This window comes from Diabrotica virgifera, chromosome 3 (genome assembly GCF_917563875.1).
Source record: "Diabrotica virgifera virgifera chromosome 3, PGI_DIABVI_V3a".
NCBI classification, from domain to species: Eukaryota; Metazoa; Arthropoda; class Insecta; order Coleoptera; family Chrysomelidae; genus Diabrotica; species Diabrotica virgifera.
In genome coordinates, this window is record NC_065445.1 from 53,382,899 (window position 1) to 53,404,716 (window position 21,818).

At 32.6% G+C, this 21,818-nt stretch overlaps 1 protein-coding gene across 1 annotated transcript in view; it reads left to right on the top strand.

The window, feature by feature from the left end:
• The first annotated feature begins 467 nt into the window (after positions 1-467).
• The window catches only part of LOC114349016 (ankyrin repeat and LEM domain-containing protein 2 homolog), a 33,115-nt gene continuing 11,764 nt past the window's right edge, over positions 468-21,818 (top strand). Inside the window, exons 1-6 of the mRNA XM_028299453.2 lie at positions 468-633; positions 691-1,117; positions 14,424-14,735; positions 16,145-16,300; positions 18,442-19,585; positions 20,808-20,991. Coding sequence (XP_028155254.2) covers positions 725-1,117; positions 14,424-14,735; positions 16,145-16,300; positions 18,442-19,585; positions 20,808-20,991 — 2,189 coding nt within the window. The 5' untranslated portion in view covers positions 468-633; positions 691-724. The remainder of the gene's footprint in view (positions 634-690; positions 1,118-14,423; positions 14,736-16,144; positions 16,301-18,441; positions 19,586-20,807; positions 20,992-21,818) is intronic.

The window sequence follows — 21,818 nt, forward strand, 5'->3', positions numbered from 1 at the left end:
CTCTCGCTTTTGAAGTTGTTTGAAACGGAAATTTTAGACGCGAAACTTTGACCATATGTTGTACGTACACTATTCATTGTTAAGACGTAATATTTTGAATATAACATTTTAAATCATAAATTAACAATTTTATACAAAAAAATTTTTTAGTGCAAGTTCCCTATTATTATCTGCCTCATATGACTTTTGTTATTCACTTATTCATGTCGACTCGGACAACTTTTCTATTTCGGAAAATTTTCGGGAGGGAGAGTCGAGGTTTCTAAACTTTGGTGCGTCCGACAACTGGATTACCCTTAAAAATTTGTCAGACAAAATTACTTATTTTTTACAAGACAAATTAGCTAAACCGTTCCTGTACCGTGTAAGCCTATTTCAGTGCAGCCAAAATAAAGAAAATTTAATTGCGTTCCAAAAATAAACATCTATGATGTCATGTTGCTTTCTGTCAAAAATTTGTCATTCTTGTTTTTTGTCCTAGTTGTAAACACAAGCGAGTACGTGTAGCAAATAACCATTTAAAAATTGTAGATATGAAATTTGTAGGAAGTTTATAAAAATTACTGATTGTTTTAAATTCCAACTACATATGAACGTTATGAATTATATTTGACCTAAGTTAGTTAAGTAAAGGTACGTTTTTAAAATAGTTTTCTCTCAAAATACGATAACATTTTTGAATTTTTTCAGTTACAATTCCAACTGTTCAAATAAATAAGACAATATGAACGATGGACAACAAATCAACACTATTTATTACGGAGTATACACTCCAAATGATAACAGAGAATATAATGGAGCGCCTAATGTGTTTGATGATAAAAATGAGGCATTGAAAGTTGCCAAAAAGAACAAAAAGTCCCGATTTAAGGCCTTCAGTTTTTATCATGAAGCTGTGGAGTTTGCTATGAATGGATGTGAGTTTCCCAATAATATCATTTTAAATAGTGCAAATGCTATTGGGGAAAAAGCTAGTCCTTTCAAGGGACCAAAACCACAAGAAATCACTGAGCTTCGAAAAGCCATTGAAAGCGGCAACTATAAATTAGTAAAGGATACAATATGGCAAAATCCAAGATATTTAGTTAGCAGTGGTGATACTCCAGCTATATATCAGGTGTAGTATATGTAATATCTAGGTTATTGTTACCTTCCAACTTTTCTTAACCCATTTGCTGCCTATCGAAGAGGTTGGAATTCGACTAGGAGCCATTTTGTTGAACGGCACCTGACTGAAGTAACCATATCACTCACTGGCATCTAAACGGCACCTGACTGAAGTTAACATATCGCCTAGTGAGAACAATAGTGGCAAAACTCGAAAATAAGTCCATCAATCGACATCTAAATATGCCCTCTTTTATGTGCAATATCGGCTAACAATTATTTAATTTCCTTATTACTAGAGGGCGCCTACAAGTCTTTATGGTATTGTGAATTTGTCAAATATTTTGATGCATTAACGACAAAAGCACACCAAACTTTATATCAATTGCCTACATGTATTTGAAATATTAGATATTTTATTAAAGATAGTAGTACAATGTGCAATAGTGGCGAATAAGTACTTTTGTCTGTGTGGTCGTTTTTGCTTTTGTGTTTTTTTTTATAAAACTTCTTACAAAGAAACTCAGTTTCAATCGTTCTTAGGTACTTAGAAATAGCAAATCAAGAAAGCTTCTATCCACTTTGGATCAGTATTGTTTAATTCTACACTATCGAGAACCAATATTCATTTCTAAAAAGAAGTCTTACAAAATAAATCAATTCCTTCTACCCACAATCATTTCTTTAGTAGTTTGAAATACGAAACATGCGTGTGAGTGAAATGATGAATTTAATTTTACTATTCATAGTTCTTTTGCTTACTTTTTATCTTTTATCATGTTTATCGTTTTCATAATTATTACTTAAGATCTTATTTTGTTATTTTTCTATTGTACTTTAGTTTCATTTTGAGCATAACTGGTGTGAAAAATAAAATATTTTATTTGATGCGTTTAATTTATTTTTAAAAGTAAATGTTTTAATTATTTAAAACAGAAACTAAACTGTTGTAGTATAGTAGTATTAAAGTATAGTGGCGAAACATCAAATTAAACATCTTCAATAATGCAATAATGGCGTAACACAGAAAAAAAATCAAAAATAAATACAATATCCATCTTTTCTTCAAATAAAATTACTTAAAATTACTTAATTATTTTTCTATTGTACTTTAGTTTCATTTTGAGCATAACTGGTGTGAAAAATAAAATATTTTATTTGATGCGTTTAATTTATTTTTAAAAGTAAATGTTTTAATTATTTAAAACAGAAACTAAACTGTTGTAGTATAGTAGTATTAAAGTATAGTGGCGAAACATCAACTTAAACATCTTCAATAATGCAATAATGGCGTAACACAGAAAAAAAATCAAAAATAAATACAATATCCATCTTTTCTTCAAATAAAATTACTTCTACTAATTGGTTTACATATCTAGAAAGCACATTAGAAAAATTTTGCAAAATGATGACCTATAAGTCAGTTTACTGTTTAGCAGTTTCATCAAAACTTCAAATACGATTATCTCTAAATGTTCATTTTGAAGTTTCGTCACTATTGTTCTCACCAGGCGATATATACAGTGATGAGTGTGCTAATAACCGACAAAATAGCGCAAAAGATGGAAAACATATTAAATTGTGAGATAAAACGAAATAAAACTAGTAGAGTTGTTAAATTTAGCGAGAGTAACATAAAAATTGACATTGTATTGATTGCAGGGTTGGCAAAAACCAGGGTTTTTTGCAAAAAACCAAAAAAGCCAGGTTTTTTGGTTTAAACCAGGATTATTTGATACAAAGTATTATAAGTCTAAATACTTTAAAAATGAATAAATTATTTTATAACATAGTATAACAGTAGTAATAAATAATGAAAAAATTATTAAGACAACTTTTATTTTTATTTACACACATAAAAAATTAATACAACAAAAAAACATCTGTAAACGTAATAATATTTAAATAACTATGTACTAAGTTCAAAAATATAAAAATATAATTTATTCTTCATTTGCAGCAGATATATTAAAAATTTTAAACAAAAACACCAGTTTGGTTTTTTTCTTAAAAAAGCCAGTTGGTTCAAACCAGTTTGGTTAAAAAAAAACAGTTGGTTTAAACCTTGGTTTAAACCATGGTTTTAATCATGTTGGTTTAAACCTGCCAACCCTGATTGATTGTTTCCCACCTTTAGACGTATCAGATGAGTATGTCAACTAAAACTGTCACTGTGACAGTGGCATTTCTCAAATTCGTTCGATATGTCTAAAGGTGGGAAACAATATAATGTTAATCTATAAGTTACTATTGCTAAATTTAACACCTCCACTAGGTTCATCCCGTTTTATCTCACAACTTAATATGTTTTCCATCTTTTGCGTTATTTTGCCGGTTATTAGTGCGCTCATCACTGTATGCGCTGGTTATTGGCAGCAAATGGGTTAAAGTCTGACAATTTAAAATCTTAATGTGTTATCCTTATCCATAACTGCATTGAGACCATAAAGATTTGGCCTGCAGAATGTACTGATCTGTAGGAAACTTTGTCTTCTTTGAGATATGATCCTATTTTCCAAAATACCAATATTGCAATATGTGATGAAGTAGTGGTTCCTTAAATGTTTAGGTATTCGTTAACAATGATTGAACAACTACTTAAATTCTCAGTTGCTTTGGCTGGTATTAATCCCTTGTTACCCAAAGTAATGCCTATTATTGATAGCAATTAATATTAACAATAGAAATGTGATATTACTTAATGATATATAAGTTAAAATAATAATTTTAGTGCTTTACTCCAAAATTTGAATTGTTGAAAAAACAATTGAGTAGAACATTTTAAGTTTATTTAGCAAAACGAAAACCAATAATTTCTATAAACTACATAATCTGAAGATATTAATAAGAGTTATTTTATCCGTGCCTTTAGGTTATCCAATGAGTAAATAAAACATCTTAAAATGTTGCATAATTGCATTCAGGCGACCAAGCTAACATTTGGTCTGCACTGTGTGCTAATATGTAAGAAACTCTATTTTTCGAGATATAATATGGATGGGAAAAGCCAACCTGTTATAACCTAAAATTGGTTTTTTACTCACTGATTTGACAACACTGATGACTTATTTCTATTTTCGATCCAAATAGGGAACTTGCACATATTTTTAAATATTAAAATAATATTAAAAAATATAAGGTAACATGATCTTAAAACGAATGCATGCAAACAAAAACAAATATTTTTGACTCATACGCTTATTACGCAGCTTTGAAAATGCTATAAAATTCAAATTTCTTTGTAACATAACATTGTAACATTGTAAATAACATTTTAACTTATTGGGTATTGGCTATTGATTAAAAAAACTGTACAGTGGAACGCCGATAAGTCAGCCTCTGATAGCCCTGAAGTCTGGCTAACGCAGGCCGATTTTTATCTGACAAACATTTCAATAATAGAAACATAATATATTTGAGTGGTAATGTGTATGTAAAAAGATTGGTCATATATGATACCACAGAAAATCGATTTTTTCTCATATATTGGAAACTCTTGAAAATGGACATGTGGCATTCTTATGGCAGGAACATCTTTAAAAAAACAACAGTGAAATTTGTACACCCCATAAAAATTTTATGGGGTTTTGTTCCCTTAAACCCCCCGAACTTTTGTGTATGTTCCAATTAAACTATTATTGTGGCACCATTAGTTAAACACAATGTTTTTAAAACTTTTTTGCCTCTTAGTATTTTTTGATAAGTCAGTTTTATCGAGATGTGGCTTCTTTTTTAATATGTTTACATAAAAATGTTATGGGGGTTTCGTTCCTTTAAACCCCCCAAATGTTTGTGTACGTTCCAATTAAACTATCATTGCGGTACCATTCTTTAAACACAGTGTTTTTAAAATTTTTTCGCCTCTTAGTATTCTTTCGATAAGGCACCTTCTATCGAGATGTGGCTTCTTGTAAATTATAAATAAATTTTCAAATTATTACCAGGTCTCTACAATCGTACTTAACCATATACAAATATGTAGTGGATTTGACAAATATTCAAAATATCTCGATAAAAACTGGCTTTTCGAGAACATACTAAGAGGCAAAAAAGTTTTAAAAACACTGTGTTTAACTGATGGTAGCAAAATAATAATTTAATTGGAACGTACACAAAAGTTTGGTGGAGTTTAAGGAAACAAAACCCCAATAAAATTTTTATGGGGTGCACAAATTTCACTATAATTTTTTTTAAGATGTTCCTGCCATAAGAATGCTACATGTCCATTTTAAATAAAAAATCTCTAATAGTTTTCGATATATTGGAAAAAATTGATTTTGATTTTGTAACTTCAAACGGCTGTAACTTCTTTTATGTGCACATTTATACTAAGGTAAGTTAGGTTAAATCAACCTATTTTTAACCCCAGAATCTGTGGTATAATTTATGACCAATCTTTTTGGGACACCCTGTATAACTGTATGTAATTTAGATGTACTGCGCATATGTATTTAATGTTTTTGCAATTATAATGGAGTTTATCTGTCTTTTTGGAATAACTAGTTTTTGAAATAGCCAGTTTTTTGACCACTTATAACCACCACAATAATCCTTAAGTAAAAATGACTGCTTTAACCAAAAACTGGTGTTTTGTTAGCAACCACCATTCCTAAGCCTAAGTGCACACCTACATTGGATCCGATTTTCTCCGATCAGATCAGATCAGATCAGATCCGATCCGATCCGACAGGCGGTGCCTACATTGGATCCGTCTTTCTCCGATCAGATCAGATCCGATCAGACCGGTTTTCCGGCGAGGGTGCCTACATTGGTTCAGTAATCTTCCGACCACCGACCACCGACAATGAGTTCCGATTAAGATGTGTTAAGGAGATGATGAATTGATTTGCAACCAGTTTGAAACCAGTTTGAAACCAGTTTGCAACCAGTTTGCAACCAGTTTGCAACCAACTTGCAACCAGCTTGCAACCAACTTGCAACCAATTTGCAACCAATTTGCAACCAACTTGCAACCAACTTGCAACTAAAATTGCAACTCAACTTGCAACCAATCGGAATGAAACCAAACACTTCTCGATGAGAATAGGAGAAGCTACTCCCGACGTCGGCCGATATCGGATCTAATCTGATCTGATCGGATCGGAGAAAAACGGATCCAATGTAGGCACTCCCATTTAATACTATGGGTTTATTTTTTATTCCGACGTCGGCCGACTTCGGATCTGATCTGATCTGATCGGATCGGAGAAAAACGGATCCAATGTAGGCACCCCCATTTAATACTATGGGTTTATTTTCTATTCCGACGTCGGCCGACGTCGGATCTGATCTGATCGGAGAAAATCGGATCCAATGTAGGTGCGGCCTAAGATATGATCATATTTTGCAAAGTACCAATATAATACATGATGTAGCCTGCCTTCCCAGATTTTCTGGTTTACTTGATATTAAGAAAGAAATAGTGTTTTTCTAATTTTTTAGTATTCTCTAACACTCATTAAATAACCATTTGAAATCTAAATTTGACTGATATAATTATTTGTTACTCAAAAAAAAATGAAATTATTGATAACAATGAATCTTAACAATAGAAATATAGTGTTAAAGATATATGTTTTATTTGAAAAAATAATTTATCTCTTTTAGTCTATGTTGTTTAGTTAGAGTTGTAGAATCAAAACTCGCTTTCTCCATCCATTGCCGAAATGGAGTTGTTTATATTTTTTTAATCTGCTGGTTGAATCGACACGGATCTAGAACTAGTTTGTCTCAAAATTAGGTTTATCCAATATAGTCTAGGCGCCAAGTAGAGGTCACCGTGTTCTTTTCAATTCTGATGGACAAACTCAACGGTTTCTTATGGATTTTTGGCTGCTGATTACGAATTTCGAGGGTGGATTTCGATCCGAGTGGTCAAAAAATTGTTATAAACAATTTAATTGTTTATAAATTGTTTATAAGGCTCTGGCTCATAAACTAAAAGAGATAGAAAAGAATGTTTCAAATAAAATTTGTTCGTTAATAAAAAACGAAGAAAAAAACGTTTACTAAACTTAAATCCAACAATTAGAACTCAAGATATTGTAAAATTAGTGCACAATGCAAATTGAAAAATAAGTATTTTTCGAAGCTTTATCGATCATAACTCGGCTTCTACGCATGCAAATGAACCTTAGAAGGTCTCATTTTAAAGCTTGATTAATAGGCTTCCAAGCAGAGTTTGTTAAATTACTTGATCTTTCTTTGTTTTAAAGTTATACCCATTTGAAGTAATAATTTTCTTAAAAAAATTGTAAATTAATTTGTTTATAAGGGTTTCAAGCAAATTTAAGCTATAAACATTTATACTTTAATTAACAATAATGATAGAAGAACTCAAAAGGAACATTTTGAGCTTACGAAAATGTTTGTAAGTTTATTTTTGGCCAATATATCGATATTTTAATAGTGCGCTCTGAGGCGCAAGATCGGCTCACCGCGTAAATGTTCACGCGCTAACTTCTCGATGCAAATTATAATTTCTATGTATATATACGTCATCTTTATTTTTTATTTTTGAAGATCCTAATAAAATTTTATTCTATAATTCTTACAGTTAAATCATCATACTGTAACCTCGTATCACCTTTCATTCTATTTACTTTGTCTTCTATTTTTTGTACTAAATGAGAAAAAAACATTAAAAACTAATATTTCAGAAATAGAACTAAAAAGTAAGTTGATATTATTTATTAATACTATTTTTACAAACTTTTTGTTTCATGCATCTGAATCGAGATATACAGGGAATCTCAGCTTTTTTACATCTGCATAAGTTCTTAGAGCAATTTTTACAGTTACATGGTGGTACTAAGTCTGTTCTTGTACGCAGTAAAACTAAAACTTTCTGGGGCTTCAGAGTCTAATTATCTATCTATATGATATAGATATAATTTATCTATATCATATAGATATCCAGTGGATAGTAGATAGTATCCATATAAAGTGGATCTAGTTCTTTTGCAGCATCATAAAGGCACGTCAATTGTGTGTATGCCGCCACAACATAAATGCTCGTTTTATATGCAATGATGATGATGCAAAATAACTCGATCCATTTTTATATGGATATCACACATTGACTCATTTGCATGCGTAGAAGCCGAGTTACGATCGATAAAGCGTCGAAAAATACTTGACTGTGAGCCGATGTTGCGCCTTATAGCGCGGCATTAAAATATCGATATCTTGGCCAAAAATAAACTTACGAACATTTTCTTAAGCTCAAATTATTCCCTTTGTGTTCTTCTATCATTATTATTAATTAAAATATAAATGTTTACAGCTCAAATTTACTTGAAACACTTATAAATAAATTAATGTACAATTTTTTAAAGAAAATTTTAACTTCAAACGGGTATAATTTTAAAACAAATGAAGATAAAGTAATTTAACAAACTTTGTTTGGAAGCCTATTAATGAGGCTTTAAAATGCATGTGTAGAAGCCGGGTTAATTGATTGATAAAGCTTCGAAACATACTTATTTTGCAATTTGCATTGTGCACTAATTTTACAATATCTTGAGTTCTAATTGTTGGATTTAAGTTTAGTAAACGTTTTTTTCTTCGTTTTTTATTAACGAACAAATTTTATTTGAAACATTCTTTTCTATCTCTTTTAGTTTATGAGCCAGAGCCTTATAAACAATTTATAAACAATTAAATTGTTTATAACAATTTTTTGACCACTCGGATCGAAATCCACCCTCGAAATTCGTAATCAGCAGCCAAAAATCCATAAGAAGGCGTTGAGTTTGTCCATCAGAAATGAAAAGGACACGGTGACCCCTCTGGCGCCTAGACTAATATAAATTATATGTTAAAATAAGCATTTTGAATCAAACCCGTCCTTCTAATACCAACAAGAAAAGGTTACACTCATGGCTCAGAAAAGGGTACAAAAGCTGCAGTCTGGCGCTTTTTATGACTTACTGAAAGAGAAAAACGACAGTATTCTTATAATATCATTTGATGGTCAAAAATCAGCCTTTGCCAAAGCTACCAGATGTACACCACTAAATAAGTCTGATGTGTGATAGCTGTAATGGGCAGAAGAAGAATTATTACCGTTACTGGCGTTATTCTAGCCAAAACAAAATCTGTAAAATTTCATCTTCCAAAATAGAAATTGTTTCAAAACTTGCTTTCTCCAAGCGAGTTTGTTTCAAAACTGGCTCACTCCAAAAGTTTGCTTCAAAACTCACTTTCTCCAAACAAAAAAAATTAATTATTTAATTATTGACGAAAGTTTGATTCCATTCATTATGTAATTCCAATTTCTATGGTCAAATTGTATAATATGAAACTTAAATCCATCTGATAACTGTAATCAATTGTTTTTAACAAGTTTTTAGCGTTTTGTGACAAATGAAAATTTTGGAGAAAGCGAGTTTTGATTCTACACCCTTCAATTTATAAACAATTAAATTGTTTATAAAATTTTTTTTGACCACTCTGCCTGGTCTAAATCGTCCCTCGAAATTCGTAATGAGCAGCCAAAAATCCACATAGTCCAGGACGCATCTGTTTTGAGATGGACGTTGAGAGGTGACTCATATTTTTTTGCAGAAATTTCTTGGAATTAACTCCTATAATAATAATTGGGTTATCCTCCCACTCAAAAATGTCCGGAACATTGTTTAAATAATGAAAATGTCAAAAAATGAAGGAAAAATTCGATTATTTTCTTCGTTTTTTGATTATAACTTTCAAAGTATTCACTTTCGAGAAAAGTTGTACCGATATAAAAGTTGCGTAATTAAATTTCCTACAATATAGGATTGGTTACAAATGTTAAACATTGTCACCCTTGTTTCAAAATAGCAATAATTGCCAAAAAACCATAAAAAAACAAGTATGCTTTTTCTCATGAGGATCTTTCAGTGCGTCAGTTTTTCGATTTCTTTCTAACGCGTTAAATTGCATGTGACAGAAAAAAACGCACGTCGGTGATTACATTTCGTCGGTGACATTTATAACATTTATTCTAATTGTCAATAGATGGCGCTATAATCGAAATAAAAATTATTTTCGAATTATATAATATATCTACGAATATAATCTGTACAGTTTATAACACTATACAAATCAAAGAAAATACCATTTTATAAATGCAATAAACAGAATTGATTTGTTTTTATGCCAAATTGCAAATAAAATTTGACAGCTGTCAGATTTAACTAAAATGTCATGTCACTAAAATGTATATTATCACGGACTTACCTTTTTTTTCTATCATTTGTGACGCACTGAAAAATGCTCATGAAAAGAAGCATATTTGCATTTTACGTTTTTCAACCATTTATGCTACACTTAGGACCTTCATATTTTACCAATAAAAACTTTATGATATAAGAAAACAATACTGTGAATTTCATTAAGATCGGTTAAATAGATTTTGCAAAATAAATTTTGCAATCCAGCTTTCGCAAAAAAAATTAATTTTTTCAAAATCTTGCAGGACTGAATATAAAGCAGACAGCAAGTATAATTTTTTTTACATACAGGGTGATTGATTAGTAGGGTAAAGCTCAATATCTCCGCTATAGTAATAGATAGCAATAAAAGTTAATAACAAAAAAGTGTAGCAAAAATGGTTGAAAAACGTAAAATGTAAATAATTGTTTTTTTTATGGTTTTTTGGCAATTATTGCTATTTTGCAACAAGAATTTCCTCAGAAATGAATACTTTCAAAGTTATAATCAAAAAACGAAGAAAAAAATCGAATTTTTCCTCATTTTTTGACATTTTGATTATTTAAACAATGTTCCGGACCTTTTTGAGTGGGAGGATAACTCAAATATTATTATATGAGTTATATTCAAGCAATTTCTGCAAAAAAATATGAGTCACCTCTCAACGTCCAAATGTACTAATATTTTTACAGATGCTCCCTGGTCTAACAAGAAACCGTTGAATTTGCTCATCAGAATTGAAAAGGCCACGGTGACCCAGCTGGCGCCTAGACTACATTGTTTTATTCGCATTTCATCATATTCTAAATTAATTGATCTGCCAAAAATATGGAACAAATTTATTAATGCTAATTAAGTTGGTAATACCACTGAGTTGCTAAATATATACGAGATAATTTTATTGAATTGAGTAATCAATTTTTTACTGTAGTTGTTGGATCGTAAAATTTTAATTTTTTTATTCAATTTTTAAATGGGAAAAATAAACCAAACCCAGCACAACGTTTTTATTAATCAGTTTATAATTTTATCGCCTTCATTTCCACAATCATTTTAATGAAATATGAATATTATCAGTTTTAATTGTTCAACACTATTAATACATATTCCAATTGGGCAATTGCCAAGATTTTGTTCTTCAGTATAAGCCAAGTTTAGAACAGCTGATTTTTTATGTTTATTGACTAGCTTGTTATGAAAAAGAATCGATGATGTGATCCAGAATGTAGGTTTTATTACTAAAATAATTCCATTATTGCGATAACACAACAGTTTTTGGGCTTCTGGGCTATGATCTAGTATTTCCTTTTGACGTTTCATTAACTAACTTTTTATTACTTTGAACTAAAATAAGGAACATTAAAAAAATGTATTACACTTAAAAAACACTTAAAAAAATGTATTAGATTAATTAGGTACTCGATTATTTTTTAAATATATTATTTACAATTTTCCCCCACAAGCACAAATGTCGGTTGTACATTTATTTAGTCATATACAATTTCCTCTATCTTATTTTTATGTAATGATAGATATAATTAGCAGTTAGTAGTATATACAGCATGGGGCAAAATAAACAGTACTGAAAGGGATATGTAAATATCCACAAGAAAGAATTTCCTGTAGCTGGCTGTATACAATTAATTACAAGTAAATTTAATGAAAAATTCCTCTTGGTAAAAGGTATATTAATTTAAGAAGCCCCTGGAAGGGCTATAATTTGTCTTGTTACTTTGCAAAGTCGACGTCATTGTCTTTGCAAAGAGACGCTAATTGTATCCGAACGTCTGCGGTCCCTCCGGTGAGTACCGATCCCACAAGGACAGAAACTATTTTCATTTATTAATTTATAATAAACGAAAAATTCCTGACCCTGGTGAGATTCGAACTCACGACCATTCGGAGCTTCCGATCCAAAGGTAGGCGCTCTTACCACTGAGCTACACAGGGGGTGCATTATCATTTATGCCTTGTTGCACCAACAAATCTTAAGCTCTAGCTTAGCCCAGATCACTTAGATCAGGGGTTCCCAAACTTTTTTGTACCACGCCCCCTTTTGTTGAAATGAAAGCTTCTCGCGCCCCCCCTTTACAATAAATTTTATGCGCCTTAATAGGAACAAAACAAAAACAAATAAGTATTAGCTTGAAACCGAAACATTTATTTATTCTGCCATAAGATACAATGATATCAGTTGCCATAAAATACAAAAATTATTAATAGAAGAAAAATATATTAGGTTGGTTAGTGAGATGGATGTGCTTGCATTTTATTTACTAGTGAGCCTATTCGTGGCTGAGTTTTAGTAAGTGCACAGCACAAGTCACTAGCAACATCAAGTTTATTCCGATAGTTTTGTTTTAATTGCCACAAGTTTTGACTTAGTTAAAGTATTTGTAAATCACACAAATAGTTACTTGAAAAAGGTAAATATAAATGAAGAGCTTCCTGTGATACACTAAGATACACTTTGAAATATTTTAACCAAAATGAAGGTTTGTCCATTATAACAAAGTATTTAGCAGAGGAATCATTCAAAAATTAATTTGGATTTATTTGCAAAGCATCTTCTTGAACTGATTCAGACAAGGAATCTATGTTGACATGGAATGGATCAGTTGACATTCTGTAAATAAAATTGTCGCAAGTGTTTGAGAAGTATTTCTGGAACCCTTCAATTAGGCTCTCCAAATGGTTTGATATTTGGATATTCAAACTTGATCCTTCTTAAATGTCCTTGAAGCGTGTTTCTTCTGAGATTGGCTCTACTTTAGAGAAATTTGAATAATTTTAGGGGTTTGCTGATATTTTACGCCTCCAAAGTTGAATTACTAAGCCTCCATCACAATGAGTAACTACTATATTTGAGTCTCCACCCTGCAGTTTTCGGTTAAGGCTGTTCAACGAGTCAAAGATGTCTGACAAATAAGCCAATATTACTTGGGTACAATGTTTTTGAAGGCCATGTTTAGCTCATTAGCCATTTGCTTTTAATGTTCCAAGGTGATTACTTCATCTCAAAGGTCAAATAATCTTGCCAACATGTTTCCTTTTGAGAGCCATCGTACTTCTGTATAAAGTAGCAGTGTTTTGTGCTCACTTTATAATTCTTCACAAAGAGTTTTAAACAGTCGAGTATTCAACGCACTGTTTTTTTATGTACTTTACTATTTTAATACACAACTTCAAGACAGCCATAAATTCATTTGGAAGGGTTTTTGCTGACAAGGCTTGTCGATGTATAAAACAATGTATCCCAATCACATCAGCATTTTTCTCTATTACTAATTGCAAATAGCCTGAGCGAAAACAAAGCATTGAAGGCGCGCCATTTGTACATAAACTGATCAGTTTTTGCCCAGAGAGTTCATGTTCGTCAAAAAGCTCTCACACTGCTTTCATAACATTAATAGCTTTTGTCGTGGACTCCCGTCTCCAACTCTGTAGAAAAGAGTAGCTTGTCTTTCATTCTTTCGTTTTGAATATACCGAACAACAATTAACTGATAACATTGTGCTATGTCAGTACCCTGGTCTAGCTGAATAGCAAAAAATTTTATTATTTAGGCGATTATTTTACTGCATCAACTACCTGGTTTTGTATGCCTTCGGTCATATTATCAATGTTATCAAAATCAATCACAGTGTTGTCAAAAAGAGGTATTTGAGATAACTTTTGCTTACTCTGCGTTACTAGACACAGTTTAACAAGCGATTAATTTTGAATTTTAGAAAAATAACTAAATTTAATTTAATGTTCAACTTGTCTCGCGCCCCCCTTGATCTGTCCTCACGCCCCCCAGGGGGGGCGCGCCCCCCAGTTTGGGAACCCCTGACTTAGATCATCACATAGATAGGGCTGCTATAAGTGTCACTTACTTTGCACCATAATTTTCGCTTCTTATCTATGCAATCCACGTTGCAATCCATTGTGGCAAGCTGAAAATTGATCTAAGACTCAATGGTGTAACGCTTATGCTTCGTAAGCTGAGTTTAAAGAACGTCTTAAGCTTAAGATCTGTTGGTGTAATCAGGCATTAAATACTGTTTATATTGTCACAGACCGTCCTTAAGATAGTTAGTAACATATACTTATTAGATCATATATATCTTTTATTTTAGGAGGGTCCTCGTTACAATGCATTACATGTAGCTGCCAAATCCAAAAATGCAGAAATGACTGAACTTATATTAACAACTATTGCAAATCCCGAGTTTATAAAATTGTTGTATGGTGATGATAATCAACAAAGTGCCGAAGATAGAGCTGCCGTTTTACTAGATCTATATCTCAATACTCCAAACAAAGGACTGAACGAGACTCCTCTCCATTTTGCTTCCAAACATGGAGCCCTAGATGTTGTCGAAATTTTGGTCTCTTACTCACAGTGTGATAAAACTTTAAAAAATAAATATAACAGAACTCCAGAGCAGGTAAGTTTTAATATAATGTCTTGCATAGGTAATCGATCTGTAAATATTGATCTCTGTTTGTTGATTCTATGCTACCTTAAAGTAAACGTAGCTAGTAAGATTATTCTTCATTTGGAAGTAGGTTCAGCAATCATCTTATAACTCGTGATGTTTATCTGGTTAACAAATTGGTACTAGTACTGGGCCTCTGTCTGATCCCTGCTCTGGAATGCTCATGTCTCTTCAATCTGTGCGCTGCACCTATCGAATTGTCCTTTCTTTCAAGATGCAAAGGGCTCATCCCTAGAGATGCAGTCAGAGTTGTGTCATGGCCCAACTGTTCCCTAGAACCAAGTTGCTCATTATTTTAAATTTATTTGTAGCCCCTCTCTTCTATGCTTTAGGGGACCACACCGGAGATGCATTACTATCCAGGGTATTAGAACTGCCTTGTAAAGCCGGATAACCAAGTTGGTTTGAAAGTCCGTAATTACTACCAAAGGTACCTTTATACATCGAAAATACTACAAAAACTTCCTTTTTATGTGTTCGAAATGATCCTGCCAGTACATATTTTTGTAAAGAATCACTCCTAAAGGTTTCACAACGGTTGTACACCCTAGTTATGTGACCATAAATTTAGGAGTACATTCCCCTTGTACTATAAAATCATGTAGGTACCTACATATGTGAAATTATTAATATAATTTCAGGGGGCGTGAACTGTATTAGGTTAGGTTGGCTGGTTCAAGCGGAAATTTATAGAGGAATTATAATAAACAGACAATATTATAAGTTTATAAAATGTCTTACCAAAATCCTGTGTCACTGATCACTGATTGCGTTTTGCGTCTCGCGAACACATATGTTGTTTTACTCGCGGATTAAACTGGTTCACGAGCTTTAATTGTTCTTAACGGTTTAACGGTTATTTTATATCGGATTACCGTCTTATTTTGCGGAGATGTGTTGCCAAACGAAAGCTAACACACGAGAGAGAGATTAATATTTTCAATGTTCGTTTTCGTTCTGAGATTTAGTCCAAAAGAAAGGCTCATCGATTAACAACTGTCGACACAAGATCGATGAGTTGTTCACTCTTCAACGGGTGCTGATAAATAGAAGAAGTTACCTCTCTCGCAATGTCCAAGCTTAATAATAATTGTCTGTATTGGGTATTGATGAATAGGTACCTACTATTAAACAGGGTAGGCTTAAGAATTATTTAACTAAGGAGTGCAATTATGGGTTTCGTGCAGTAAAAATATAAGATTATTTTTTGTATGCGAAAAATTGAACACTACCTGATATTTTTTCGTAACCTTTCGTAACATAAATGGTATATTAAAGGAAGTGTTTGGGTTTTCCGAATTGGTTTAATGTACATACATGCACTTGTATAGGAAACTGTTTAGCTACATATTTTTTAGGTAATATGTGAAAGGGCCGAAGGAGATAACTTAACAGCGACGAAGAAGGCCATAGACCTGCTGCTTCAGGATAGTTATTATGTACCAGTCTTAAGAGCGGAAGATAACAGCATGCCGCCTGTGGTAGGAGAACCTTTTTCGCCTTCTAGTCCACCAGTAAGTTTTTAAAATTTTATTAAGCTGAATTAAATATTTAACAATGAATTTAATTAACTAAAGATTTAAAAATGATTAATGATATTTATTAAAAGAATTAACTATACCGCATCTCAGAGATTAGATTCAGTCAGTGTACGAAGGATAGGGCCAATACAAACTAATTTTTTTTGACATCCATTGTATTGCGATCTATTTTATACAAAATAATAAACAATATACAGTCGGAAAAATGAAAGAATACCCATGAATGATCACATCAATCACTTATTTTGTATTTGCTGTCTTTTTCTATAACAAACGTTTGTTACTTATAGGAAAAGACAGCAATAAGTGATTTATGTGATCGTTCGTGGGTATAGGGCTTTTCATTCACAGTCATTTGTTTCGAGCTTCTGTCATGTGTCACATAATATTAATATATCTACGACATACGTTATTGGTATATACAATAATACAAACCAAAGACGTATGACGTAGATATATTAATATTATGTGACACATGACAGAAGCTCGAAACAAATGACAATCGATGAAAAGCCCTATTCTTTTATTTTTCCGACTGTATATGAGTTTTAAGAAAGTGACACAGTCAGTATTCACCCAGTAGTGAATACCTAAAAGAGTACAATAATAATTGAATTAATACAGTTATTAATAATTAATTGAATTGATTTGAATAGTACAATAGTAATTATTGGAATGAATAATTAGTTTCTAGTGTTGAGGTCAAGAGTGCCTGTTCTTTTTAGTCTTCTGTTCTGTAGGGGTGTCAGGAGATTGGTGACCAATATGTTTGGGTGAACCTGGAGTCTATTGTGGTATGTACTTGGAGCACAGAGAAATAATTTCTTCTTTGACGGTTTGGACTTGGAGATCCCTATGTATATTATGGTTTGAAATGTACCAAGGAGCTTGGCACAGTTGCCTTAAAACTTTTGATTGAAAGCGCTGTATCTTCAGTAGGTTTGTTTCACTGACAGTTCCCCAGATTTGGATGCCATACGTCCAGATAAGTTTCAGTACACATTTGTAGATCAGCAGTTTATTGTCTAGACTTGTGCGTGATTTTTGATTCATAAACCAGTACATATTTCTATATACCAGTCCCAGTGGCAGTCGTTTGTTCCAAATATGCTTTTGCCATGTTAGGCGGCTGTGTAGGTAAATCCCCAAGTATTTGGCGTCATTTATTATTGGCAGTGACGTGTTGTTAGGCCATGAAAGAAACATGAAACGTAAATCACGTTTCATGGAAATAAAACACTGCTAAAGAAATAATCGTCCTGCCATTTATGAAACTCTCCGAAAATAAAAATGTTTTATGAGTATGAATCACACTCGTTTCATTGGCAGGCGGACTTCAAGATTTGTTTACCTGTGTTTTATTTTCATGAAACGTGTTTTACGTTTCATGTTTCTTTGGTGTGCGGCTTGCCTTAAAGGTTCTTGATGTCTCTCAAGCCTTCGATAAGGTATGGCATAAAGGTCTATTATCAAAACTTAAAAGACAACTGCCTCATCCAATCTGCATGCTCCTACAATCATATCTCACCGGCAGATCGTATCAGATAAAACTAGGGGAGGCTCTCACTACTCTACATCACATCCACTCTGGCGTACCCCAAGGAAGTGTCCTTGTGCCCACACTGTACCTCATGTTCACAGCAGATATACCAACTTCAGATCGTACAACAATTGCAACATATGCTGATGACACTGTCCTAATGGCCTATCCAACCCGAGCTTCTCAGATACTACAAAGTCACTTAAATAGACTTGAAATATGGTTTAAACTGTGGAGAGTCAAAGTTAACAGTTCCAAGTCAACACACATTACGTTTACACTAAGGAATGGGATCAATCCAGCTGTTAACTGCTGTGAAATACTAAATGAGGATTTATTTATGATAATTCATAGAATGGGAATCTCCCTTGCAATATACAATCATACTGATTCTAATGTTTGAAACGGAGATTAGATTTCTTTGGAAGTCGTGACAGATCTGGCTTTGTTGCTTTATTATAGTTGTAATAACATATAATAGAATAGCATTCATTTAGAATAGCATTCATGTGTGTGCGTGAGATTTTTATGTGTTCCTTGTTTGCCAAGTTAACTTAAATCTATTTTTTTGTAGGTAATAAATTCCAATCCCCTCAGCCCAAGACTAGAGATCCACGCATATGCTGGTCCTATGGAGAGAAAAGAAGCGCAACAGTTTAGAAAAGCATGGAAAACTCCTCCACGAAACTGCAATGTTTCTCTGTTTGGATCCAAACCGAATAATTTAATAAACATAGCTTCACTCAAGTACAAAGATCCCCAAAAAGGATTAGAAAGAATCGGCAAACGACTAGCTAATAAGTTCGACGTAAATTGGAAGGAATATTGGCCGTTTTTGGACTGTTTTATCGACGTTAGTTCGGCAGAAGGACTCAAATTGTTTGAAGCCTATCTATCGGAGAAATATGCCATCTTAAACCAAACTGTGTTGGAGGAACTCAAAAAGAGTGCATCGGCAGATTTGGACGGTACGGACGTGCTGAGTCCGATGTCTAACTTGTGTGAAGCGTTTTCCGCTTGCAGGTTGAACGATTCTACCATATCGAATAATTCGGGAGTACAGAACAGTGATTCGATTAATTATATTGATAAGGCGTGTCAAGTGTTCGCCAATAGGGTTTCCAATGACATTTTATATATTTTGTGTAGCGAGGACAATATTTTACAAATATTAGAAACGGAAATTAAACAGCTAGAATTGTTAGTGACTAGTTATATGGACGATAGTAGGTTCGCTTTGATAAATTTTCAAAAGATCCATTCGCGTCTCGGTATATTAGTCGGGCAAAAACTTTATAACAATCTAAAAGAAAACGTTCGAGGTTTTCTTTGCGAAAAGCTAGAAACGTTGCTAGACAACTTGACGAAAAGTATAGACTGTTTTTCTTCCGATGACGAAAGTCATAACTTAGAAGTGGCGGAAACGCGTAAACCTACCCTACATAAGCGACAACTGATTTGTCTTTTGCACTATATACTAAATGTTTTGTCGCAGAATTTTGACAGCAAACAAGGAGCTGAAGAGGGGGGATGTGTCAAAGATTGGGATAAAGCGGAGGCCTGTACGTGCGTGTATCACTCGAGAAGATCTAAAAGGAATAACAGTGTGTCTAGGAGTAACAGTTTTAAGAGCCATTCAATTTTCGGGGCGAGTAACTTGGAACCTGTTACCAGAAAATTGTCGTTTAGTGAGGAGGATAAAAATGATTCCAGTTGTGGTATGCATTTAGCTTTATTATCTTTCATTCTATTTAAGTTTTTATTAAATATTTTAAATCATTTTATATCAGTATACCTAGTATTATCAAATAGTTACAGAATTTTGGCTGAAAATTACATTACAAATGTCACATGGCACATACAAAATAAAGATTACTGTACAAATGTTATCTGCAAAAAAACCAACGCACTGCGTTGACTTATTTTTTATATATCTGCTCTGTATCATTAGCAAACCATTTATTTAAAAATAAAATCTATCTTAAGATCGTAGGCGGAACATTTCGGACCAATGCTTTTTAAATGCATTCTTTTTTGTGGCATCCTTAGAAAACTAATAAATATTTTTGAATAATTTAAACGAAGAATGAAAGATTACATTATTACCGAGGGCCGAAAGTCCCTTAGAATAAACAAAAGTTTGTTTTGAATAAGATATTTAAAATTATAAATCACACTGAATTATCTCTTTTTTTCACCCCTGTAACTTATTAAAACAACAATAATTGTTGTTCTATAATTATTATAGAAGTTTTCAGGGACTTTCGGCCCTCGGTAATAATATAATCATTCATTCTGCGTTTAAATTTTTCAAAAATATTTTATTAGTTTTCTTAGGATTCGAAAAAAATTGACATGTATTTAAAAGCATTGTCTCGAAATGTTGCGCCTACGCTCTTAAGGCGGTTAAAAGTTTTCAAAGTGGTTCAAGACATGTTGTGTGGTGACCACAATAGAGTAGCTCAAATGACTAATGATGTACCTATAACACACAACACTACATGTTAAGTACTTTCTAATAGTAATCTATAAACTTTTTCAGCTTTAAGACACGTACCTATTGAATATCTTTGAATAACATATGAACAAATATTGAACCAATTTTAACACATTAACCGCCACATTAAAATTTTTTGTTTTTGCCTTCAGGCTCCTCATTCAGAATGTCAATGTTATTGTGAATTATATTTAACTCACATAACGCCTGGGTCACACAGGGTGTGAGTTAAATACAACTCACGTGGCGTTTAATGTGTTAAGATACCTAACTAATGTGAAAATGTACATAAGCCGCACTAAGTAGTATGTTATACATAATGTCCTGTCAAAAAAGCACACCGCGCATACCTTCAAGTGGCATTGCATTGTTTTAATATTCTACCATTGTTTACAACTATGGCATACTTTTATCAAACTAACTTATTGATTTGTATTTTACAGTTCCAAATGGTCTTAACCTAAGTGGAATTAGTAATTCTGTTGTAAGCAGTTCAGATGAAGATTCCGAAAGTGAAGACAACTTTTATACGCCGCCTAGTAGTCCTAGTTTAATAAAAAGCGATTCGGAATCAGACGATGAATTTGCCGATTCCGAATTACCAAAGCACGAAGCTTTCATAGAAGGGTAAGTAATTATCACTTATGGTAATTTTAAGTTTATGTGAATGTGAGTATCACTATTATCGTCATCATTCTTTTTTTTATCTCTATACCAAGATGATTTTCTTAATTCATTTTCTATTTTTGGGTCATATTAATATTAAATTGATTTACCAGCATGTTTTGTCCAACGTTCGTTCTCATATTTTTGGTATTCCTTTGCTACCCCTCCAGGTAGTGTTGAAACAAAAAAGAAGAACTTCTGTTGGAGTTAAAGTAAATAGAAGATAAACTCCAACAGAAGTAAGGAAAATTCAGATAACTAGTGGGACAAAATGAAAATAGATGGGATGTAAAGAAGAGAGTGAAGTGGCTTCTACTTTGAGAAGCCGCAGTAGGAAAAATACTACTTTCCAGTAGTATTAGTGGAGGAAAGTGGAAGGATGTAGAAGTGAAGAGAAGGGGATATTAAAAGGGATAGAAGTAGAAGTATGAATAAACAGATGCAAACTGAATAGAATTGACTACCAAGAGACGCAAGAGAACAACTTGACACTCAAGGATGGATACGGCTCGTTTGCATGCCTGTCGAAGAACAGTAGCTCAAGTAGATAATGATGACTAGAAAAGGTATATACTAAGATAAGAATAACGTTCTGAAAATGTATAGCGATGAATAAATGCTAAAGAAGAACCAATTAAATAGAACTAACAAATCATGGGCGCCAGGAAAATGGTCTTCGATCACCCTTTCCGGTATCTTACACTGCTGTCAAATATTAAATATATTAAAATAAATGATATACAAAATAAGTAAATATTTATTAAAAATAACTACTAGATTTTTGACAA